Source organism: Rhineura floridana, chromosome 7 (genome assembly GCF_030035675.1).
Source record: "Rhineura floridana isolate rRhiFlo1 chromosome 7, rRhiFlo1.hap2, whole genome shotgun sequence".
Lineage (NCBI taxonomy): Eukaryota > Metazoa > Chordata > Lepidosauria > Squamata > Rhineuridae > Rhineura > Rhineura floridana.
Window position 1 is genome coordinate 34,119,079 of NC_084486.1, and position 25,681 is coordinate 34,144,759.

At 42.6% G+C, this 25,681-nt stretch overlaps 1 protein-coding gene across 3 annotated transcripts in view; it reads left to right on the top strand.

Moving 5' to 3' along the window:
- MYPN (myopalladin) overlaps positions 1–25,681 on the top strand; it is a 125,669-nt gene that overhangs the window by 66,409 nt on the left and 33,579 nt on the right. For all 3 annotated transcript variants that reach the window (XM_061635163.1, XM_061635164.1, XM_061635166.1), the window contains 10 exons: positions 2,777–2,952; positions 3,871–3,922; positions 6,988–7,126; positions 7,819–7,890; positions 8,554–8,695; positions 11,250–11,273; positions 15,265–15,381; positions 16,366–16,735; positions 17,866–18,462; positions 20,358–20,496. In XM_061635163.1, the coding sequence (XP_061491147.1) occupies positions 2,777–2,952; positions 3,871–3,922; positions 6,988–7,126; positions 7,819–7,890; positions 8,554–8,695; positions 11,250–11,273; positions 15,265–15,381; positions 16,366–16,735; positions 17,866–18,462; positions 20,358–20,496 (1,828 nt within the window). The remainder of the gene's footprint in view (positions 1–2,776; positions 2,953–3,870; positions 3,923–6,987; positions 7,127–7,818; positions 7,891–8,553; positions 8,696–11,249; positions 11,274–15,264; positions 15,382–16,365; positions 16,736–17,865; positions 18,463–20,357; positions 20,497–25,681) is intronic.

Here is a 25,681-nt window from a genome sequence, read left to right on the forward strand (position 1 = left end):
CCTGTTTCCAACAGTGACCAGACAGATACTTCTGGCAACCCCACATACAGCTGATGAAGGCAACAACCCTTCGTAACTGTTGTTCCCCAGCAACATTCAGTGCTATACTGTCTTTGCACAAGGAAATTCCATTTAGCCATTGTGACCAATGGCCATTGGTAGACCTGTCCTCCGTGATCTTGCCTAACCCTCTTTTTAATCAGTTGGCCATCACCCCAAATAATGGCAATGAATGCCATAAGTTAAATGATGCGATGAAAAAGTATTTCCCTTCTTCTTTGTCCTGAATCAATCAATTTCACTGAGTGTCCCTGAGCTCTAGCATTACAAAAGAATGGAAACATCTCTGTGTCTGTGTCAAGCATAATTTTTTAACCTCTGCTGACATACCCTTATCATTTAGGCTTTTTATGTGTTTTTGTGTTTTTTTTCTAGTTCTTCCACTAATAATTTCTGACTTGCTCTCTTTTATATTTTCTTTCAGTTTTGCTGGGGTTTAGCATTCCCTAAGTGCTGCTTTCATATAGCCATGAAGCTCAGGCTCTCTAGATGGAAGGGTGCTCTTGGATGCTGAACTGTGCAGAGTAGTGGAGCTTCTCCAGTGCTCCGGCAGCTTCCACCCCTGCAATTGCTGGCCTGGCTTCCCCTGTGAGCCCAGCTACACTCTGTATAAAGTGCCATCCCCTTTGCTACGTTATTTGGTGTAGTGGTTAGTGTGCTGGACTACGAATCCCCACTGGGTGACCTTGGGCCAGTCACTACCTCTCAGCCTCATGAAAACCCTATTCATAGGGTCGCCATAAGTCGGAATCGACTTGAAGGCAGTACATTTACATTTTACTGATAATGACGGAGCTCAGCGGAGGGACTATAACTCACTCACAGAGCACATGCTTTCCATGTAAAAGAGGGGTGGGCTACCTGAAGCCCTTGGCCTAATGTCATTCAGGTGGCAAAAAGGAGAAAACGACTTGAAAAGGGGTAGTGGGAAGAGAGGAGGAAAAGGGGGCATCCTGCCCTCTTTTGTCTCTGGCCCTGCCCAGTTAAGCACTGGTCCCCACCAGTATGTGGCCTTTGAGAGGTTACCCCCACAAGGGAATGTAGTGCTTGACAGAAAAAAAGTTTCCCACTCCCACAGAATGTCCCAAGTTCTCTTCCCTACATGGCCACCAAAATGGACCTGTGGTAGCCGGAACATAGGGAGCTGCCTTATCCTGAGTCACCCAACCCTACATGGAGAAGCTGGGAATTGGAACCTGGACCTTCTGCATGCAAAGCAGATATTCTACCCCTGAGCTACAGCCTTTCCCCATAGAGCTAAAAAGACCCTTGTCTCCTTGGAGCACTGCATCCACTCAGATTAGACAGGGATGACCTAGATCAGCCTTTCTCAACCAGTGTGCCTCCAGATGTTGTTGGACCACAACTCCCATCAGCCTCAGCCAGCATTGCCAATGGTCAAGAAAGGTGGGAATTGTGGTCCAACAACATCTGGAGGCACACTGGTTGGGAAAGGCTGACCTAGATGGACCAATGTTCTGACTTGGTATATGGCAGTTTTATATATTTCCAGACCACTCACTTCCCCAACTTTGCTCAGGTACTCAGAATAAGGGAACGGGCAAGAGCGCTCGCAGATGGGTGATGTTCTGATTTAGGAATTTATGGGCTGCTCCAGTTTGGGGTAAGTGGACAGCAGGCATATTCTGCTCATCCAGGGACAAGGAGAGATGCATCACTGTGCTCCTTTTAACTTAGGGCCAGTTTCCATTTACTTTGTTATTTCTATATGAAACCTTTGGAATTATAACATGAAGTCAGGATACCATTTAAAATAAATTATGTGGATGATTTCTTCCTACCTTATGAAACGTTGTCATGTTTGGGTATCCCTGGGAATCGTTCAAAAGTTCACCTATGGATGCAAAATCTTATATTAGAAATGCCCAAGTGGGAATGAAATAAACAGCAACTCAGTGGGACTTAACTTTTGTTAAGGAATTTTATATTTACAGCACAATCCTATGCATGTTTACTTAGAAGGACCAGGTAAATGTGCAGAGCATTGTAGACTTAATTGTTCATGTGAACAGAGAGATTCAAGAAACAGCTCCACAACAATTACAAACTAGATTTTGCATCTTTCAAAATATGTCCCTAAAAGTTCTCAGAAGTTGTTCAAGTGCATAAAATATACTGCAGTTTATTAACTATTTCTCAGACATCACATATACAGAGAGAGTAATTTTTAATGCGCAAAAAAAAAACCTGCTAGAAAACCATAAGACTATGCTATCCTCCACTCCTCTTACATCTATTTTTTAATTTCTGGCATTTTTATTGCATCTTTCTCCAAGAAGCACAGAACAGCATACATAGGTCCATCCCTCTCCATTTTATCTTCTCAACAATCCTGCAAGTTAGGCTAAGATATAGTGACTGGTCCACTGGTTACTGGTCCACTGACCTTCCTGCCTGAGCAGGGACCTAGGTCTCCAAGGTCCTAGTCCAACACTCTATCCACTACACTACACTGGTTCTGTCTCCTATTCTACAACTTTTCTGTTCAATCGGTAGGATCCAAATGCTCTGTACAAAATGTAGCTCCGTTACTGTCAACAGCTGAAGAGAGCAGGCTATTCATCTTTTGTTTCCATGTCATTTGTGTAAGGTACATTTCTGCTTAGGGTGATCAGGCAGCTGTTTTGACTGTTGCGGTCTGTCTCCTTGTTGTCAAATGGTTCTTGTAGTGACAAATGGTTCTCTTGCTTTTCAGGTGGTACTGTGAAGGGAAAGAGCTTGAAAACTCACCAGATATTCACATCATCCAGTCAGGGCAGCAGCATTCGCTGATCATTGTTGAAGCTTTTGAAGAAGACACAGGGCGTTACTCCTGCTTTGCTTCTAACATCTATGGGACAGACTCAACCTCTGCAGAGATCTACGTAGAAGGTAAGGGCCTCTTTGGAATAGAAAATGCTTGATAATTAACAAGAGGAAGTTGTACTGTGAACTTGGTTTATATGGCTTTGCTGCATAGTTGTTCCAATTGGAAATCAGTGATCCGAGAGCACGGAATGCAAAACAGTTCTCTCTTTGTTAGGGTCAGGTACTTCAGTTTATTTCTTCAATTAAAATTAGGTGATATGGCACCCTTGTTGCAATATTTGGGTGAGGGGGAAATAGCAGTGCTGCAGGGGAGATAGACTTCTTACGGGCTGGGATAGACCTGGTACAGCAGCAGCGCGATTAGTCTGCAAATAATTGTGTACAATCTTTGAGATGGATAGATAGGCAAACAGAATCTATAAAGTTTCACAGTTTGGTATGAGCGTTGCTGAGAGGAGGCGGATAATCTTACTGCTCAGGACTTTAAAAAATGTGGCTAGATGTAGATTCTTCTGTATGATTTGTAGTGTGGGTGAAGTGCACAGCCTCCAGATAACCTTTAAAAATATATATAATGGAGCAGGCAAGGGAGAGGGAGTAGTTGTGCTGCACATCACCACTTTTGTCCCAGGCAATATATAATAGTTGCTCACGGCACTTGCCCAATCAAATCCTGCATAGCAGTCGCAGCAGCAATAAATGTGCTATCTTGAGGAAATACCGTGCTTTCCCAATTGTGTCTCAGAAACTTTGAGGCAGCATTAAGGGTACTATTTTCTGAACAATACCATATTGAAATTTGAATGATGGTACAGTACAGTGTCTCTGCCAAAGATGCATCCCTACAACAAATTAGTAATAACTCCACATTTATCACGCAAACAAATGGACATCTGGAAAAGACCATAGTAAGGAGGTCCATATTGTTCTTAAAGACATGACATGTATTGCCACATGAAGTAACTTTTTGGTTTCCCACAGGAGCCTCATCTTCTGAATCTGAAAGTGACACCAGCAAAGAAGAAATGGATCAGTAAGTCCATTTGTATGAATTGGGACCTTCTGAGAGCCAAAATAGATGAGATGTTGAAGATCCATGATTGAATTTCCCATATACTTCAATTTATTTTAAAAGCAGCTGTGTAGGAGGTGGGGATTGGATCAGGACCACAGTACTATGAGAGGAGGAGGACGTTCCTCCTGTGTCATTTTCCAAATCTTGATCATCCCTCTAAAGCTGCTGTTGTTCCATTAGGAGGGAAACAATGTGTGTACCTATATGTGTTCCCTAATGGAGAAAAATGAGCACTTGGGGGCCAATTTCATTGGAGGAAATGGTGTAGGGATGAAGGGTTACCTTTCTTTCTCCTGTACACTAATTCTAATTCACACACACCTAGAAACATAGGAAGCTGCCTTATATTGAGTTAGACCATTGGTCCATCTAGTCCAGTATTGCCTACACTGACTGGCAGCCGCTCTCCAGGGTTTCAGTCATTCCCATCCCTACCTGGAGATGCCGGGGATTGAACCTAGGACCTTCTGCATGCAAAGCAGGTGTTCTGCCACTGAGCTATGGCCCTTCCTACCTGTGACTGTTTTAAAATAAATTTAAAGAGACAAGTAATCCAGCTACAGCTTTACAATGTCATGTTTAAATTGGCCATGAATTGTTTATCTAATGTTTTCCTTCTTAGAAAAAAAATGTGTTTTTATATTTGTGCATGTGTGTGTGTGTGGGGGGGAGGAATTGTGAGGAGTTACAAATGCACTTCTTCTGGTACTGGGAAAATGCAAGACCCTACCGCCACATAAATACCACGTTGAGGGAAGTAGTATAGATTTTATGCAACAAATGAGAAATCAGTTTGTACTTACTATGCAAAACTGAACAGACTTTGCATACATAGATACACTACAGGCAAGTTAGTATAATAGTCTTTACCTCTTTGGGGAACTATATTTCTGTGAAATGGCCAATACATCTCTAACAAAAAATTCTTCATATCTTCAGAAAACTATAATCCCAAGGACTGTTCAATGAAAGGCATACAGATAGACATATTAAACTGATATATGCTTGTATTATAGATATCCCCTGTTTACTGTGGCTTGAATTTGTAGGCCATAGTCTATTATTTTTTTGGGGGGTGGGGAATACTTGAATTGATCTATTGTTGAACCTTTTAAAGGCCTCCATGTTTCTTTCAGCTTTTTTAAAACCCACAATTTAAGACACTATTTACAGGGAATTTCTTCTAATTGTTGAAATTAATAGTTGTGCTCAAGCAATGTGGTGGGCTGGGGGAGCCATTTACTGCAGATCTATTGTTTTGTTTTGTGTTCTTTTTTTCTGAATTGAAAGTTAAGAGACTAGCTACCTACATGTCCTCAAAGAACAGGATTATGATAGATTAGCAGACAATTAACTAGAGTTTCCCTTTCTTGTTGCTAAATGTCCAACTGTCACCACATGAACTTTTAACATTTGTTACTTAAAGAAAATGAATACTATGTTTGCCAAAAATGTGACAAGTCTTCCATTGGCCAATGAGAAAATTTGATGTCTGCAGCTGTGTGGCCACTCAGTGCTGGGTGATGTCCTGTCCCCCACCCCCATTTTTAAGAATGGCTTAGCTGAGAAAACATCTCCACTACCACATTAGAAGCCACATTAATCCAAGATAAATGAGATCTCTGGTCACTTTCTTTTAATTAGCCTTGCTTTAATTCTGAGTATTTACAGCTACCTCCAGTGCTGCTCACATATATGTGGTCTGGAAATATAGCAAGTAGCTACTCATATGATTTGCAACACTCAGGAACTGCAGAGGCTATATCGTCTTATCCCTTATATACTCAGTCGATCACTGCACTCTGCAGGTGAGGGTCCCTTGCAGACACCATCTTATCAGGAAGTCTGTTCCACACAATATAGGAAGTGGTCCTTTAGTGTTGTGGCACCTGCAAGGAGAATTCCCTCCCCTAAAATGTTAGGCAGGCGCCATCTCTGTTATCTTTTCGGCGTCTACTGAACACCTTCCTCTTTTAACAAGTCTTTTAAGTAGAGGCCTTATCCCAGTCTGTGTCTGTGTTGGAACTGCTTGTTTTTTTTAAAAAAATTAAGATGCTTTTAAGATGTTTTGATATGTTTTAAAGTCTTTTGTTTTTAAGATGCTTTAAAGTACTTTTAGTGTTTTTGTTTGCTAGCCTGGGCTCCTTCTGGGAGGAAGGGCAAGGTATAAATTTAATAAATAAATGACTGAAAATGTCAATGTATGAAAAGCAAGGCCCCAAATATACATTGGTGTTGAAAGGACACCAGCATTGCCTGAGACCTCTGAGATCCAGACTACTGTTTCATACAGTGGATACATACTAGCCACACACCAAAAATCTATTTTGGCTCTCCTCTTCCTAAATCTGCCAATCCAGTCTCCAGCTGAGATTAGATTCCAAAGAACTGGCTAACTTCTCCAACCTGTATTTCAGATCTGCTTATATATTTCCAGATCTTATTATGACTCTCTAATACTGATGTATTGTGTGGCTTATGGTAGTTTGTTGTCAAGGTGAGGACACGTTACACATACAAACAAAAAGGCTAGGGCTGTTACTTAGCTAAAGAAATCTTAGATGATTTAGCATTTGAGTTTTAGTTGAGTAGACCCATTGAAATTAATGAACCTAAGTTAGCCATGTCTATTAACTTCAAAGGGTCTACTCTGAGTTGGATCAGCAGTGAATACCACTCATTCCCTTTTGTGTGAAAGAAAGAAAATCTACTGTTTATTTTATTATTTATTTATTTATTACATTTATACCCCGCCTTTCTTTTCATGATAGAAACCCAAGGCAGCTTACATATGGTTCCCAAGCGGTCTCCCATCCAGGCACTGACCAGACCTGACCCTGCTTAGCTTCAGCAGGGAGCTGGCCTTATGTGCCTTCAGAGCATAGCCTGTTGGGACACCTCTTTAGTCAAACAGAAGGTATTAAAATCAATTAATCAAAATGATGTATGAGTGAAATGCTACAGTCGTAACAAAGGCCGTTGTTTTCTTGTAAATAAATATACTTTCTTGGATGTTTTTCTAGATACCAAAACCGCTCCAAGATCTCTTCAAAGGTGCCTCCTCCTCCTCCTCCTCCTGCTCCTCCTGTTAATGCCACCCATCAAGAAGCACCCAAAACACCACCTTCTATGGTACACCCAGTGTCGATACCTGTCCACCATGTAAGAGAGATGAATATGCTACATCATTCAAGGAAAAGAAACTCCTAAACTGTATAAGCTGGAGCTTGTTTGCATGTTATGGAAGGGTTGAGCAACCTTTTGTCTGTCACAGGCTACATGATGTGTAATGTTTTAAAAGGCATAGCACAGTGATAGAGCACATGCTTTTCCTGAAAAAAGTCCCAAGTTCATTCCCTGGCATTGCCAGATAGGGCTGGGAAGCCCTGGAGAGCCGCTGCCAGTCAGTGTGGACAATATTGAGTTACACGGCTTTAGAAAATCTTTGGAGGAGCAGCAGGATACAAATGAGATAGGCAGACAGACGGACAAAACCCACTACTAAATGTTTTTTGCGGAAAATGAGCAGTACAAGCGTCATCATGTCAGGACTTCTGGCTTCTCCAGAGGTTCCATGTGAGATGCTGAGGGTAGCCTAGGTCGGTTTTGATGTAACGTCCTCAAGGAAATGCTGATGGAATCCACATGGGCAAGGATCTCCTGCCAACTGATCTTCTTTTCTGCAATGTTTTCATAGATATGTTTTCCACTGTAATTTTTTTACATGGACTTTTCTATTAATCTTGCACTGTGGGAGAAAAAATTACATAAGAGTCAGCACCAGGGGATTCCCTAATCTACTGCTTGATAGCTACTCTAAATCTTTATCTTCATGTTTGCTTTTTAACCTCCAGAGTCAAAGCCCCACTAATTATTTACAAGGATTGGATGGAAGACCCATAATAGCTGCTCCAGTGTTTACCAAGGTAATTTGTTTATGTTACTTTTCCAAAATGAGAAATGAAAAACAAATAGATGTTCTCTAGAAGGACCCACATCATTGCCAAGCTATTTCTCCTATCATGAAATATCTCTCTGAAGATTAGTGATTTTGGGTTGGATCCAGATTTGCATTCAGCAGAGCTCTGCTCACACCAGAGGAAGGGGGCAGAGAGGCAATGTCTACCGACTCCTTTCTCCCTCTGCAACCTCAAGTACCTCCTAAATAAGGTATTCTGGAGGGTTGGAGGACCTGCTGGTGCAGCATGAGAAGCAGCTGGAGGGGGAAGGAGGCTGCAGAAGGAAGGAAGAATTGGCTAAGATCACCTCCTTGTTCCTGTCTTCCAGTGGGAAGCCTCTGTTGGATCTCAGGTCCTTTCATGAGCAGAATGGCCCACTGAATCCAACTCTATATTAACAAGTGTGATATCTAGAGTCACTTGTGTAGAACAAATCTACACATTTTTATAAGCATGGCTATTTGAAAACATTGCATGTTTCTGCTCCGCAGAGTAAAGAATGTCTCCAGCATACCTAGTCATTCAAAGGTATCTTCTTGCTATAACACTGAGAACTATTTGAACATAATTATTCTCAATTTTAATTTTAAAAATAATTCAGAACAACATTATGATCTGTCTCTGTTTTAGATGCTGCAGGACATTTCAGCCTCTGAGGGTCAGCTGGTTGTGTTTGAATGCCGAGTGAAAGGAGCCCCTTCTCCAAAGGTTGAGTGGTACAGAGAAGGGACGTTGATAGAAGACTCTCCAGATTTCAGGATATTACAGAAAAGTATGCTTTACCTCTGTTATCTGTAAAAGGTCAACAATACTAAGTTATAGGGTTTGGGAGGGTTGTTGCATGCTAGATATAAATGCACCTAAACAATAAAAAGCAATGAACTATGGTATTTCCAGAACCTACACGTCTTTACCACAATCTATAAAATAGTAGTAACTGGTATTTCTATAGAACATGTCAAGTGTTCCAAGTGCTTACTGTGTGTTTTCTCAGCAATTCTGACAACAATCCTGCAAGGTATGTCAGTTTCATTATTGTACCTGAGAGGAGAGTACTTGCTTGTTTAAGACTAATTTTTACTAAGACCTAATGGGATTTACATGCAGCCTCAGGCCACTATGTGTGGAGCAAGTTGTATTTATTTATTTATTATTTATTTATTTAGTTGCATTTCTAAACCGCCCTATAGCTAGCAGCTCCCAGGGCGGTGTACAACATGATAAAACCACAATATTTAAAATACAGCAAGTGTGTATTGCGCAGACAATATAAACATTATATAAACAAAGTGAAAGAAAACTAAAAAAATAAGATTAAAAGCTTAAATACTTTAAAATGCCTGGGTGAAGAGGTGGGTTTTTACCTGGTGCCGAAAAGATGACAGAGAAGGCACCAGGCGTATCTCATCTGGGAGGGCATTCCATAATTCGGGGGCCACCACCGAAAAGGCCCTAGATCTTGTTACTGTTCTCCGGGCCTCTGTATGGGTTGGGACCCGGAGAAGGGCCTTAGACGTCGAGCGGAGTGAACGGGTAGGAACATAGCGGGAGAGGCGTTCCATCAGATATTGCGGTCCAGTGCCGTTAAGGGCTTTATAGGTAAGGACCAACACTTTGAATCTGGCCCGGAAACATATTGGAAGCCAGTGCAGTTGGGCCAGAATAGGTGTTATGTGGTCGAATTTCTTCGTCCCAGTAAGAACTCTGGCCGTAGCATTCTGCACTAGCTGAAGTTTCCGAATCGTTTTCAAAGGTAACCCTACGTAGAGAGCATTACAGTAATCCAATCTAGAGGTTACCAGAGCGTGAATAACTGAGGCTAGGTTCTCCCTGTCCAGATAGGGTTGTAGTTGGGCTACCAGCCGAAGCTGGTAGAACGCATTTCGTGCCACCGAGGCTACCTGGGCCTCAAGTGACAGAAGCGGATCTAATAAGATCCCCAAACTACGGACCTGTTCCTTTAGGGGGAGTGTAACCCCATCTAGGACAGGTCTGACATCAACCATCTGAGCAGAGGGCCCCCCAACTAGCAGCATCTCAGTCTTGTCAGGATTGAGCTTCAGTTTGTTTGCTCTCATCCAGTCCATTATCGTGGCCAGGCAGCGGTTCAGTACAGCAACAGCCTCACCTGAAGAAGATGAAAAGGAGAAATAGAGCTGCGTATCATCAGCGTATTGCTGGAAACGCACTCCATAACTCCTGATGACCTCACCCAGCGGCTTCATATAGATATTAAAAAGCATGGGGGACAGAACTGAGCCCTGCGGGACCCCATACTGGAGCACCCAGGGACTCGAGTAGTGTTCCCCAAGCATCACCTTCTGGAGACGATTCTCAAGATAGGAGCACAGCCACCGCCAAGCAGTGCCTCCAACTCCTAACTCTGCGAGTCGCCCCAGAAGGATACCATGGTCGATGGTATCAAAAGCCGCTGAGAGATCAAGGAGAACCAACAGAGTTACACTCCCTCTGTCTTTCTCCCGACAGAGGTCATCATACAGGGCGACCAAGGCTGTTTCTGTACCAAACCCCGGCCGAAAGCCGGATTGAAATGGATCCAGATAATCAGTTTCATCCAAGAGGGCCTGGAGTTGGTGAGCGACCACGCGCTCTAGAACCTTGCCCAGAAATGGAACATTTGCTACTGGCCTATAGTTGTTAAAGTTATCAGGGTCCAAGGAGGACTTTTTTAGGAGCGGTCGCACTACCACCTGTTTCAGGCAAGGTGGGACCACTCCCTCTCGTAACGAGGCATTAATCATCATCATCATCATTAATTTCCTGCCCTTCTGAGCAAAGGAGCCCTTGTGTACAACCATCTGTGAAAGGCTGCCATACTGGGATTGGAAGGAGACTAAATCCTGACATTTTTGTACAAGGCTGTGCACTGGCCAGAATGGAAACCCATACACAAGATGGTGTACAGAATACCATATGCACAACTTTGTGCTGCACCAGCAGACTTCTGGGTTGCCTTTGTACCAACCCATACAGTATGACTAGCACTGAAATAGATTTTGCATTCAAACTGTGCATCAGAATTGTAGCTGCCGGTTCAGGGCCCATTATTCAGGACTGGATTTCTGCAAAGAGAAAAAAACACCAATTTTGAGGTTCATATTTCACACTGAAAATTGGGGTGCAACTCCTAACACAGCTATGACTATTGGTATCCACTGTAGTTGAATCCAAATGATAAGTTATGTCTACTCTGTGTAGGGAAAACCATTGGTGAACCTGTCAAATATATAATATCCACATGAGATTTTAGGAAAAACACTGAAATAAATCTTGAAGTGAATAATGTTTCTCTTACTTTCTTTTAGAACCTCGCTCTATGGCTGAACCAGGTAGGTAGATTTCTTTACCCTTATATGTGTAAATGCTCAGTTATTTGAGTCTTACAAGATTGTCACTGGACACAAACAAGCAGATTAAAACAAAAAAAATGTGACAATAGCCCAGCACTCTTGTGGCACTTCCAAGATGTGCACAGACAGCCATGGCTAATGTTTTGCATAGCAACAATTCAAAATGGATGGTGTTGTTACAGGGAGATGGTATCTATTTGCTCACTTATTTTTATTTATTTATTTTTATTTTTATCCCACTTTTCAGACAATTATTGTCTCCCAAAGCAGCTCACAAAGTGCAGGGGGAGGGCATAGAGAAAATCAGGTGCTGCTGTCAAGCTTACAAACACATACAAGGGAAGGCAAGTGTAGGGAAGAGGTAGAAGAGAAAGATCAGCTAGCTGAAGCCAGAACAAAGAGGTAAGCTCTAAGTGGGCATTTATATCCACTTGGGGCCAGGCTGATCTTCCCTCAGCTTTCCTTGAGTAGCAGCCGGTTTCTCCCCCCTCCCCTCCTTTCGGCCATTGGATGGGGCCAGCGTGTGCTTTCTCCTTGCTTCTGCAGTCCCAGGGCAACCTGCAGTGTTCATTCTGCCAGGGAGGGGGGATGAAAGTCCTTGCAGCTGCTTCTTTGCTGACCAATGGATGGGGCCAAGTTGGCCTCCAGTTTGCCATAGTGTTTTTCCTAGGAGGCAGTGGGAGCAGCTTCCCAATGGCCCTTGGTCCCTGGCTGACAGCAGATGCCAGAGTCTGCTGCCTTCAGCTCTGCAATCCATCTGTTAGAGAGCCCTTCCCATTTTCTACAGCATCGTGCTAAATTATTTAAAGAGCGAACACTCTTCTCTGCCTAGTGCATTCAGGATCCTGGGTAGCTAATAAGACGGAGGGAATGGGCTGGTGCTGCCTTTTGTATTGATTTCTGTGGATAGCCGCAGAGATGTTATTCACTGTGAAGTTTACCATGAAACTCATCTGCTAACGTAATAGCAGCAATCCTATGCCCACTTACCTGGGAGGTAGTCCCACTGAACTCATCCAGAATTACTTCGGAGAAGTCATGTATAGGATTGCACTACAGGAGTGCAGTTTGGTTCATCTCCACTCGGAAGTAAGCCTCGTTGAGTTCAGTGGGACTAACTACCCAGTCAATGGGTATAGGATTGCAGTCTAAAACTTGGAGAGGCTGCTAGTGCTGATAGCAACTACTTTCATCTGTGGGGAAATAAGGATTTTGTACTCTCCTGATTACTCTTTTTTCAGATCTGAGGACTATTCTTTTCCCAGGCTAGATGTGAATGAAATAAGCAGTATTAAGTCCCCCCCCCTTTTTTTAGGGCAAAATGTGCACCAGATGATGTAGGGTGGTACTATTTTTATCCTGCTTCCAGTTGGAGAGTATTTTGTCACAGCTCAGACCATACCAATTATTCTCTCTTAACCCTCAGCTACCCACTTCCCCACTCTACTAATGAAATATGAGAGCACCACTTCAGGCATTCCACCTCTGAAATTGGAGAATGCCACATCAAGCATTCTACCTCTTGAAAGGTGAATCCTGACTGTTACTAGATTTTTCAATGCGCTCCAGACCAGCACAGATTATTTGCAGGCAACACCGAATGAATTAAAGGGCACGGGGGCTCCTTACAGTGGCATATGTTCTAGGGAACCATTTCTCTAGACTCCATAGACAGGGTACACCTTGTGCTCTCCAAAATGTATTTGATGAAGAAAGAAGGCCCACTAGTCTGTGCATTTATGTGAGAGAGCTCTTCATAAAAGTGGCATGGACAAGCTGCTCCTGCAGTGACTGGCAGATGGGATGCCACCTGCCAAAAATGTTGAGAGGGTTCACCTCAGAAGTGTATGTTTTCCTGTCCACCCAAAGCACGTGGACTGTTACCCTACAGCAGTTGAGCAGATTTGAATCCTGTCAACGTCAAGGAGGCTTAATTGTGCACTGGATTGTACCTACATGTTTTTAGATACAGTATTGCCACTTTTTCCCTCAAATCAGCTTAGGTGTTGTTTTGCGTATGTCCCTGATTGTGCGGTTTTCAGAACTTCAAACTTTATTACTTACAAAATGGTTTGTGGAGGTACTGAAGGGGGGAAAATCTGCTATTCTGCCAGCCAGTGGATACTGTTGTGTGCACCCTAGTCTCTGAACAGTGACAGACTTCCAGGGGTTCTTGTGCTTTACCCAGGGTTTGGTTTCCTTGGAATGAAGGTCAACAGAGACTGTGGTGGCTTATACTGTAAGATATATGGTTTTTATTTACACATCTATACAGCCTGAGCATAATATGGAAAGGTTCTCAGCATTAACAGTCCATCAGATCTTGCTCCCCAAAGCTATGGGCTTTGGGGATTCAGACACAGAGAACAATCAAGCCTATCTGTCTGTTTTCAGTTCTCAGCCTTTCCTCAGACTATCTCTAACACAGACTGACAAACTACTTCCTGGTTGGGGCGGGGCGGATGAGGGGAGGCCTCTCTCCTGAATGAGATCTTAATGGCCTACATTGCTTCCCTGGATGATTCTTACACTTGCTAATGGAGGGCCCTTGACAGGTCCACAGATAGCTTTTCCACTCTGTTATCTTGACAAAGGAAGCTGGCTTGCCCAGTTTAGCAGTCTCCCCATTGCAGACTGTATCTGTTACAGGCACACAACTATAAACTAGGAGGATGCTCACATATATCATCCAAACCAACCTCCATAATCGAACAACAATATGGTTGGAGCATATACTCCAATGACAGGTATAGACCAGCAACAAACATTTAGAAGGGCATGAGAAAAGTAGGTACTACACATATTAGGATCATAATAATTTTTAGTTTGAAGGGTCCTGGAGGTCATCTAGCCCAAACCCTTCCTTAGTGCAGGTATCTTGCAACTACAGCATCCTTGACAGACAATTGTCCAGACTCTGCTTGAATAACTGGAGTACAGAAGAGATCACCTCCCGAGGCCATCTGTTCCATTGTCAAACAGCTCTTACAATTTGGGAAGTTTCTCTTCATATTTAGCCACATTCTGCTTCTTTGCAGTGTTCACATATTAGTTCCAATCCAGCCCTCTAGGGCAACAGAGAACAGGGACGATGATGATGCTTCTGTGTAAGAGCCCTTCAAATATTTGAAGTCTAATATCATGTCTCCCTTTAATCATCGGTTCTCCAGGCTACACATGCCAAAGGTTTTTCAACCGTTACTCATAGGACTTGGTTTCTTATGAAGCAGCCTCAGAATGTGTTTGCACTTATATTGCCTACAGAAGCAGCATGAGAAGTCAGGGCCCTTTCCATCTTCCACGAATTCCATACCTGAAATCTGTTTCTCTGAGGCGGAAGACTAGCAGCCCAAGACATTTCCCTCCCTGTGCAAAATCCAGCTGGCAATCCCTACACAGTCTATTGCCTTTCCCAAATTACTATAGGGTCCTACCTAGAGATGCTGGGGACTGAACCTGTGATCTTCTGCAGATGCTCTACCACTTAGCTTACGTCCTATATGAGGCATAATCCAAAAAAACTTCTCTTGCATAAGCCTCGTTACAATGCACAAAAGCAAGAACACAGTTAACTTCAATAAGAGGTGTGAAGGAGAACATGGTGGATTGTGCTCTATGGAACAGCTCTGCCTGTTGCCACTCTGCTGAGTGGTTAAACTTAGATCCTTGCTTGACTTGTGACAGAGCCAACTCTGGCGCGAATGGTCATTTTCCTCCACCTGTTGTGAAAGCTACCAGTATTTTTTAAAAATCCACAATTAACTACGTTACTACTTTCCTTTTATGCCATAAAGAAACAGCCACCATGTTGTCATGTGGAATTTTAAAGCAGATCCAAACAGGGAACAGAGCAGGCACACTCTGGGGCCCTTGTTTATCTGGTATCCTGCCCTATATCATAGTTATTTTAATGGTTAACTCACATCTGCCTTGCGGTAACATTTGCTAATTTTGATCTGATGGTTTTCAGAGGAGATTTGCACGTTGGTCATCGCTGAGATATTTTCAGAAGATTCTGGGAGCTTTACATGCACCGCTAGCAATAAATATGGGACGGTCTCCAGTACAGCTCGTCTAACTGTAAAAGGTAAGGGATTATTATAATAACCCCTTCACAATAATCATGGGCATATCACTATGTGATCTGGATGTCAGGCAATATGCAAAAGGTTTTAGATTCAGCAAAGGAGAGACATTTCTCAAATGCACTTACTACCATTTAAAATTTTCAAAAAATAATTCAGAAACCAAATATTTCAGACCAAATCCTGTATTATCTCAGTTGAATGTATTGGCCCAAAGACACCAATTTGATCACAACTTTGCATTATGATCAATAATGGAGGAGGATACTCAATTTTTTGTTCAAGTGTTCCAAAATTATTGATGAATGTGACAAAAATAAAAAGGTGTATTAAAATATTTGTCATGATGCACACTTCCATGGGTCTCTGTTGTCTTTTTTAAACCAGGTATCTTTTAAAAGTGCCAGCCACCCATTTTCCTACCAGTCAGGATCCATAAAATTGACTTCTATCCAGAGCTTGGAAAAGTTACTTTTTTGAACTACAACTCCCATCAGCCCCAGCCAGCATGGCCACTGGATTGGGCTGATGGGCGTTGTAGTTCAAAAAAGTAACTTTTCCAAGCTCTGCTTCTATCACAATGTTTCCCCTCTTTTCCCCTATATTGTCAGCCAGGATTGTGGGGCTGCACCACAAGAAGGGCAGGCAATTTTTGCGGCTCTTCATCTGTCACACCCACCAAACAAGGCTTCTTTACTTCAACTGAAAGAGAGTAAAGTTAAGAGTATTTTAGATCTCTCTGATTAATACATGTATGTTGGCATTATAATCTAGTGTAATATATTTGGGTCACGGGCACCTCCAGAGCACACATCCCCAACTAATAGCTTATCCCCAATATTTTTTTCTTGCTGTTAGTAATCTAACGTGGATGACAAAGTCTGAACCTCAATGAAGTGTATTTTATCCCTTCTGTGTCCCCTATTGCTTTTTTAATGTTGTCACTGGTTTGTGGAATGATACATCTATGATGCCTGCTATTTCAGGAACTGAGGACCAGAATAATAATGCTGCTCTTCACACTATAAGTTCAATCGGTTTAGTTGCTGCTGAGCACCAGCCTTCTGCACCTCTCTCGTCACTTCCATTGGTTTATCAGCCTCCAAAGCCTAAACTGGAAGGAGTTCTTTTAAACCACAATGAACCTCGGTCAAGTTCCAAGATAGGCCTTCATGTGCACTTTAAGCTGCCAGAAGATGATAAAGGAAGCGAAACGTTGTCAGAGGATGGAGGAAGAGCTACAAATCAAACCAGACCAAACTGCTTCCCAGATAAGATCAATGGACAGATATTTAAAAATCAGGAGCCAACCTCGCCTTCAAAAGAGCCACCTCCTGTGTTGGCTAAACCAAAACTGTAAGTAAGAAGGCATTTTTAAAGCTTTAGCAGTGTCTGGAATAGTATTTTATTTTAATTGTTACTTATTTATATTCTTACTTCATGCAGAAATGCAAGTATTACTTTTTGCAAATCTTAATGTACTATGGCCTGGTATGCACATCACAGTAAACCAAACCATAGCTTACTGGGACTGGACAAATGTGCTGGCTCTCAGACATGAGCTCACACCCTCTTTTCTCCTCCTAGGTATTTGTAGCTCAGTGTGGTGTGGCAGTTAAGTCAAGGTTTGGCTTAGCATGTCATCTGAATCAGGAATCGTGGTTAAGCTCTCACCTCCTTAACCACGTTATGTATCCAAGTGCAAACCTGTCATTAACAAAGATTGTGGTCCCTGCCCTAAACCATCATGAAGTCTGTCAGTCAGAGGAGGACATGGCACAAGCAAGATGGAGAAAGGCACGTCTGGCATTCTGGAACAGACTTGGGGCATAACCAGGGCCCTGGACAAGGACATAACTGGTAGCTCAGTGTCCAGTGACTAAAGTTCAGGACCACAGACAGCAATCCTGCAGCTGAACCAAAAGGGTATGTTGTCTCAGCACTGCCCTGGAGCAACTGCCAGAACATTATACTATATAGTCTGATCTAGAGTGTCAGTACTGAAGCCATGCCATCTGAATGCTGCATTTAGCCAATTAAGTGGCCAGTGCCTTCTTATTTAGATGTTGACTTCTTCTTCTAGACAGCAGGGTTTTGAATTGTTGGGACTTATTTGGGGGATGTACTTCAGGACTTTCCTGATCCTCTGAGGATCCATTCATCAGAGTCTGGCAAAGACACCTTTCTGGGGATCAGGGAATGGAATGCAGAATCTGTTACTGGCAGACTTATTTTGGGAAGTCCCAAGGGGTGGCACTGTCTCTTCCTCAGAGCTACTACTGTTTGAGGAGTTTGCATCTGAGTACCTCTAGCTCAGAGCCATGACAGTCCCTTGGCCCAGTTCTGACTTGTGCTAGGAAGGAGTTGAAATCTAATTGGAAATTCATAACCTTCATTTGCTTTCAAAAGCAGTGCCTGCAACCTGTTGAATGGTTTTCTTCTGGGATCTAATATGGATTTCATCCATTTTTTATTTTTGTGCACAGGGATCCCACCCAGTTAAAACAGCTACACAACCAGGTCCTGCTTGAGCAACAGCAACCATCTCCACCACCTCCACGAGAGCAGTCATTCAATATTGGCACACTGAACTCTTACCAGCCTAACCAGCAGCAGCACCAACCTTCATCAGCTACGTACAAGCAGTACAAGGGTCCCCCAATACAGACATTCACCTACACCCGGCCTAAACAGTTCTTGGCATCTCAGGACACCATCCCAGCAGTCACCTCCTCTTCCAGCTCCCCCATGCCTTCGTTCAGCAACATACCTCAAGGAGCCCACAGAGCAACCAACAAGGAGAACTTCTTAGGATCTCCCCCACCAGGCCAGACAAGGTCTCCAGCAGGCAGGACAAACCAAACTGAGCAGCCTCTTACAAGTCCCAAAGAACCTGTGTTGCCACCACTGTTGCTTTCTGTATCTAGCATGAATCAGTTCCAGCCCCAACATGTGCCTCTTACTCCTCTCTCTCCAACTGGTCGGATTCAGAACCCGGTAGCCTTCCTTAGCTCTGTTCTTCCTTCTCTTCCTTCTACACCCCCAACGAATGCCATGGGTCTACCCAAAAGTGCACCAGCTGCGTAAGTGATGCAAACACTGCGTGTTCAAATCAGCCTGTGAAAGAACAGGCAAGGGTTTGTCCACAGAAAGCATCTATCAAATAATAATTGTGGGATAAGGTTTGAACACGGTTAACAACTTAGTCTACATTGTTAGGATACATTCGTGAGCTCTTGAGAGGGGAGGAGAAATGGTACCTTGAAGGAAAGAGCTCTCTGGGAAGCTATGTACAGTATCACAGGTAACAAAGTTTTTTTAAGGTTATTTGTTCAAAAGAATTGTACCAAAACAGAAAGCATATGGTGTCTTATGGAAGTGGATGATCTTTTAACCATACACCCTTGTTCATTTTATCACACCCCTATGTGCTTTCTTTGGAGTTGTGAATTCCACTTAGTGCTTTCTATTGATTATCCCATTACTCTGGGCACATTTCTGTGTAAAGAGGTGGGCCTCTGTATGCTCTTTCTTTGTTCTCTGAAATCTACTGGGTTTTTTTTGTTGTCAGCTTTTAAAATTGGCTTTTTAATGTCTTTTCAACACACTCTGGCTGCAGTCTTATGCACTATTACCTAGAAGTAAGCCCCAAAGAGACTGACAGAGGAAATATTTCCTTGCTGGTCTTGTTGGGACTCTCAGTTGCTTTTGATGCTGTGACTATCACTGTTCTCTTGGGTCATTTGGAACATTAGGTTGAGGTACCTTGACTTTCCAAGAGGTTTATTCCTTTTTGTCCAATCAAACACAGAGAATGGCTTTTGAGAAGCAAGATCAGCCCCATGAGAGATGGCATATGCTGTTCTGCAGCACTCGGTACCTTCACTGTTGCTATTTAATATCTGTATGAACCTGTTGGGACAGATCATTCAGAGTTTCAGAGTTTGGTGTTATCAATATTCCCTGTACTTTGTTAACTAAACTTCTAGTTGCTGCCATTTCTGTCTTCCAGTGATCAAATAAAGCTATGATCAAATGAATGACTAACACGGAATCCATACAAGTTGGAGGGGATGCTACTAGTATGAAATCTTTGTGCCCTGATGGGGTTAAATATTGATATTAATTTATAAAGATTGTAATTGATGAGATGGTTGTTATCCCACCAAAGCAGCTTATTAGTCCTACTCTTTTTCTAGACCCTCCCTTGCTTTTTGAAAAGCAGGTTGTTCAGTGGTCTCTAGAGCACCTTTTTATCAACGTAATCTCTTGCATTAGCTATGCTGCTTTTTGGAGGACAGGGATCTCCCCAGGCTGATGTCAGCCTTTGTAAACTCCAGCCCCAACTATTGCAATGAGTTTTACTTGCATTTTACTTCACTTTAGCTGCATTTTAGCTTTTGCAAATTCATTTTTAATAGAAGTATATAGGATCTCCAGGAGTGTTGATTTGAAAAGTAGGATATTGTTAATAGTTTCAGTATTTCAGTATCAATGGAACTTAAGTTCAAGCAAATATGCATACGACTGCAGCCTTAATCTATTCAAAATTGTTGACCAACACTCTGGTTTGACAAAGTGTGTGTGCATCAGCAAGGGTTACGCCACCCAGCCCTGTTAAATAAACTACACATGCATTGACCAACTGTTTGGTGTGGAGGGAGAGCACAGAGGCTAAGTAAAATCATCCAGTCCCCCTCCCGAATAGCTGATCAGTGTCATTGCATCTTATTTTACAGAGCTAGATGCACTCAGTCACATACTGGATCAAGCTATGGGATCCTGTGCACACAGTGCATATTTGCATGTGTGATCCCCCATCCAGCCAGGGATATGCATACTGAAGCCTACATTGGGCCATGTATGGCCCCTAGATGGATCAGGACTTCTGTTTTTGTTGTTGTTGCATTTTTGTCCAAACAATATATGGATTAATGGAATACTAAAGCAGTATTTTAACAGAAGATTTGTTTTGTAGGGGAAGCCAGGGAATGACGAAGAAAAATCTTAGGTCTTTGCAGCAATCAACAGAAGATTCAATTAGAGATCACAAAGCTGCTGTTCTCAAGGACCTGGAGAAAAGGCTGCAGGATGAAGTATTTCTACATGGCCAGCAGGTAAGAGCACCGGCTACTGTTAAAACATCTGTTCTTAGATCTTCAGCCTACGCCTTGCTTCACAACATGTAAGTGCTTAAGATGGGGGGGGCACACCAACATGCTGTGCCAGCAAAAAGTCACACAACCCGGCAGGATGTCAGGGTTTGTGTGACATTTTACTAGCATTACAAGCACGTACATGGGCATAAATATTTAGGATCAGGGCATTAATCACTGTCAGCAGGACTGCTGATGAGACTTACAAAACTCTTGTATGTATATGCAAGCCCAGCACCAGCACCTGGCATGGTGGGGCAAATGCTGGGCACCAGGGAGACCACCACAGCTGATGCTGCTTGCCAGCATCCTTTTTTGTTTTCTTAAAATGTCTGAAAAAACATTTTTAGGGTGGCAGTGCTAAGCCCAGCACAGTGAAGAGAAAGACCAGGCAAGTCTGCAGACTCCTCCATGTTAATGTGTGGAGAATTCTTCTGGGCTACTACGCTGGGGCCCAGAGGCATTCTGGGGAAATGAAGATGGGAAGGGTTGCTGTAGCTGCTTCACCCAACACTCCTCTTCTCATCACCAGTCCCACCACCACTGCTTCTGCCTGCTATTGCCGAGTAAGCTGACAGGGGAGTAAGGAAAGGGCCATCTGAGTGGTGTTTTTGCGGGGAAGCTTGGAGGGCAATTTGCCCAGGGGTTTCTCAAACCTGCTTACGCATAAGCCAGCTGATGAGGATTCTGTCCTGCTGGCTGCAGGGATGTCCTGGCAAAGCAGATCCCAGCAGGATTGAATTCTTCTCTCCCACATATCAGTTGACAACCACCCATTGTTTGGGGAAAATGGCCTCTTGGGCAAACCTGGACCCCCTGGTAGGCCATGTTTGGCCTGTGGGCTGGAGGTTACACATCCCTTCAAGCAGCCCCGTAGCCAGCCTTCCTTGTTAGGTGGGGCAGCCACATACCTAGGTGGAGCATTTTGGGGAGGGGGAGGTGCATAGTGCCAGCCAATCCACATACCCCCCAGTGGTGGAGAGGATGTGAGAGCCAGGATGGGGGAAGGGAAAGGCAGTGCCCTTCCCCTTCAGTCTTCTTCCATGCAGAGAGTGTGTTCACTTACAAAATGGGCATTATACAGGTCAAATTAATGGAAAATTTAGTATGAACACCAGGAATGAACTGATTGGAATATTTTTGTTTCATAAGAAAAAAGGATGTTAAGGATATAGTGAACAAGAGGATACCAAAAGGTGTAAAACAAACAAAACAGTTTATGGTATAACGTAGAAGTTAAACATTAGTGTAGAGCTTGCTTTCTCAAAAATTCTGTTTTGATCTTGTATTACAGCAACACCAATGCAAGAAAATCAGGTTTAGAAACAGAGTAAGAGCATACTACAGTGCAATCATAATCAAGCATTAAGGGAGAGTGGCTGAGTAGCTGAAAACAATAGGCATAGCTTCCTTGTTGAATTCAATGAGAATGAGTCTCAATCTTTTTTGAGAGATCCTCAGGAATACCAGACTCAAATGCTTGACTTTGTCTATCCCTACAGTCCTCTTTCACCTGTGGTCTGTTGCTGTGTTCTGTCTTCATGAAGTGAACTACTTTGGTAATGACAGTGAGCTCCTGAGTTTGGCTTTGATGATGCATTAGGTATCTCAGTTTTAGATTCAACCCGAAAAACGAACTTGACCATACTACAGGTTTAGGGAAGGGCATAGAGAAAATAAATATTTTGGGGGGGGAGTGTTAACTCCTCCTTGAGGGTCCCTCCTTCTAGTCTTGTTCCTGGCCTTTAGATTTTCTTTCCTGTTGGACAATGAAGGGAAAATATTTTAACTGGTTGCTATATAAAGGACTAACTAATTGTGGAAAGCCATTGGATATTTTTTTACTGGTTGCTGGGTTGATTTTTCTACCCAGAAATCCTGAAAAGGTCTCATGCTGAGCTGAACACATTGGGAAAATTAGAAATTAGGCCTGAGTTATAGCTTAAGTGGCCAACCAGCTAGCTAACTGTAGTGTCCACAGCAGTATTTCTATTCCTCTAGGGCTCTTTTCTTCCTTTGTTGTCAAGTATTCAAGAAAAACCAGAAAGATAGCCACTATGACTGTGAGTATAGTGAGTGCTTTAAAAGAGTAAAGAGTAACTTAGGGTAGATATTTTTTCAGATCACTTTAAGTTAGCTGTTTGTTTCACCCTTTATCCATAAGCACTTTAAGTTAGCTGTTTGTTTCACCCTTTATCCATAAGTACTCAGTCCTATTCTACTCATCATAATTAACTGCAGAATAAACAAATTATTGCTTCTTACTGCTGGCAAAGAAACATGCTTCTTTATTGCTGGCTGGGTAGAGAACACAACTGAAACTGAAAAGGGAGCAGAGGAAAGACTAACGGGTGGAGTCTACTTCTAGCATATAATATAACTTTCTAATATTAACTCTTCCAGGGTCATGTTATTATGCAGGCTGGTTTTTTCAGGACCACTTAAATAATTATGGGGTGATTGTTATTATGAAAAATTCACCTTCGGTCAGTGACAGTCCTGAGTGATCAGACTTTAGGGAGATCTTCCAGATGAGGCTTTTCTTGTGCATTCACCCTGCCTTACTCACTGAATTTTTCAGAGGGTCTTATTCTTCAGTTGCTCCTGTTCTTAAAGCAAATGGGAGTTGTCATTGTCTGTCATGTCACAAATTTAAAATAAGACTATTTCCCAAAAAATCCTGGGGGAGGGGTGAAGCACAGCTCCATGGGCGGACGCCTGCATTTGGGCCCCTGCTACCTATAGGCTTGTTGGTGACCCATGATGGGGAGAGAGAAAGAAGCTTGGAAACTCTCCCCCACCCAAAAAAACCCTAGCTGGTGAAGGAGAGAAGCACGTCTCTAGGGGAGGCGATGCAACCATTTGCCCCACTTAGGCTACAGGGCTGCCTTCAGGGTTATGTTTCTTTTATCCATATGTTTTATTTCATGCTAGCAGGAAGGTAGAGTTTTAGAAAGGTCATAAGGATGAATGTATTATAAATGGAGAACATGTTCCTCAGTTTTGGACAGCGTCATGCTGTAAGAGATCTAGCAGTAGAAGTGTAGGGGGTGGCTAGACTTGTGTGTATTCTTCAGTCCTATCATGCAAGTGTAAAAATTGGTACTGTGCAGGATTTAATGTCCTGAGAATTCCAAGGTTTTGTTGATTTAAAAAATTAAATTTCTGATCCTTAAGGAAATGAAATTTGGCTTGAAAGTATGTGTGCAATGCCTAGTGACTCTCAGAAAGGAAGAAGGACTGAGTGATCAGAGGACAGAGCTTCAGTTTCTTATATAGTGCTTTGACCCCCTTCTCAGATCAAAGATGAGCTTTCTTGAGCGATCATAGTGATCATTCTTTAAAATCTTTAACAGAGACTATCAAGAAGATACTGCATGAATATAAAATCTTTTCTAATTTTTGTGTAACATTAAAGACTTCTAGAGGAAAGATCAGAGGGAAATAACAGCAAATGCATTTGAAAGAGCAGCTTTGTCTTTTGTCTTTTGAAAGAGTACCTATTTTTGTTTCCCTCTGATCAGGGGTAGCCAACCTGGTGCCCTCCCAATGTCATTTGACTACAGTTCCCCTCTTTCCAGGCTAGTGGCTGGGGCTGATGTGAGTTGGAGTCTTTACAACATCTGTAGTGTACCACATTGGCTAACCTTACCTCAGATCATATAATTATAGGTTATGTTAAAATTACAGTTTTGTCATCACCATAACTAATGGCTGTCAAAGCAACAGCTATCTTTATAATCATTTATAAAATATTTATAATGCTTGATAATAATTTTACGATGCCTATAGACGGGGGGAGGCAGAAAGGAGGAAAGAAGTCTGTGGAGAAGTAAAAATAGTTTGATTTCTAAAAATTATTATGTTTGGAGGATGGGGTTTTCCTCAAGGCAGAGCTTTGAATAACATAATAGACCTGGCTGAAAAGGGGCAGTTGGAAGGTCAGTAAACATTTGTGATTGCTCCGTGGTGAAGGAAAGGTTCTCTGCTGCACATGTAACCCTCACAATCTTGTTTTAGTTGGTTCAGTCTGGTTGGTGGGGTTTCATAGCAGAAAAAACCTGTTTGAAGAAGAAAGTGTGGAGCAGAAAAGTTGGTCTGTAGGGTTGCCAGGTTCAGGGCCTAAGATTGATCCTGTATCTTTAGGAGAAAAGAAAGTCAGCCAACTGCAGGTGTTCTTGCAACACTGTAATGGGAAAAACCATGAGGTGGAATACTCCCTTCCCCCTGCCCAACTTTTAAAGATACAGAAAACCTCTTGGAGGGCAACCAAGAGGTCTTCTGTATCTTTAAAAGTTGGGCAGGAGGAAGGGAGAATTCCACCTTGTGGTTTTTCCCATTACAGTGTTGCAAGAACACCTGCACTTGGCTGACTTTCTCTTCTCCTAAAGATACAGGATCAGTCTCAGGCCCTGAACCTGGCAACCCTAGTCCTGGGTGTGGCTGCTAGGGAACCTATTATTTAGTTGGTCTTTAACTCCTTAAGGGCCTTGCTGAATCTGTGAACTTTCCGGGCCTAGCTGAAGCTGCAGTGGCTCGGAGCAGCAGGATACAGTGCTTCATCTCCTGAAGATTAAAAAAAGAACTTTTCAGTTGATTGCAAATATATTTTGCCAAAAAAAAGAAAGGACACATGGACAAGGATCTTTTAAGTATTTGGAAGCTGAGAACCATATAAAACTGTGTTATATTTAATGTTATGTTTTCTTTATGAAAAAAAAGTTCACAAGTTATTCATGGAATCTTTGCAAATTCATTTCGTTTTTGGCCCATAAGAACCTGCAAGGAATTACACACACATGAAAATATATTCTATTTTTAATTATTGTTTTGCTTGACCCACATTTGAGCCATGTTGTTGAAAACAGGCTCAAGAGCCAAGTGGGATGACTCGGAGCCCAATTAAACCCTGACCTCGTTCCTGTACATTGCTTGGCATATAAATGTGAAATAGCACATGGGAGTATACTCATAATGATACAGGAGTTATTTTCCCTCTTTGCCAGCTTTGCTTGGAGCTCCCCATATCAATTTAGCTGTGGCTGTCATGCAATGCCCATTAATCAACTCTCTCCACCCCTGACCTAATCTCTGTATGTACAAAATCACCTGTATGGTGGCAGACTACCCACAGGCAATAACTGCC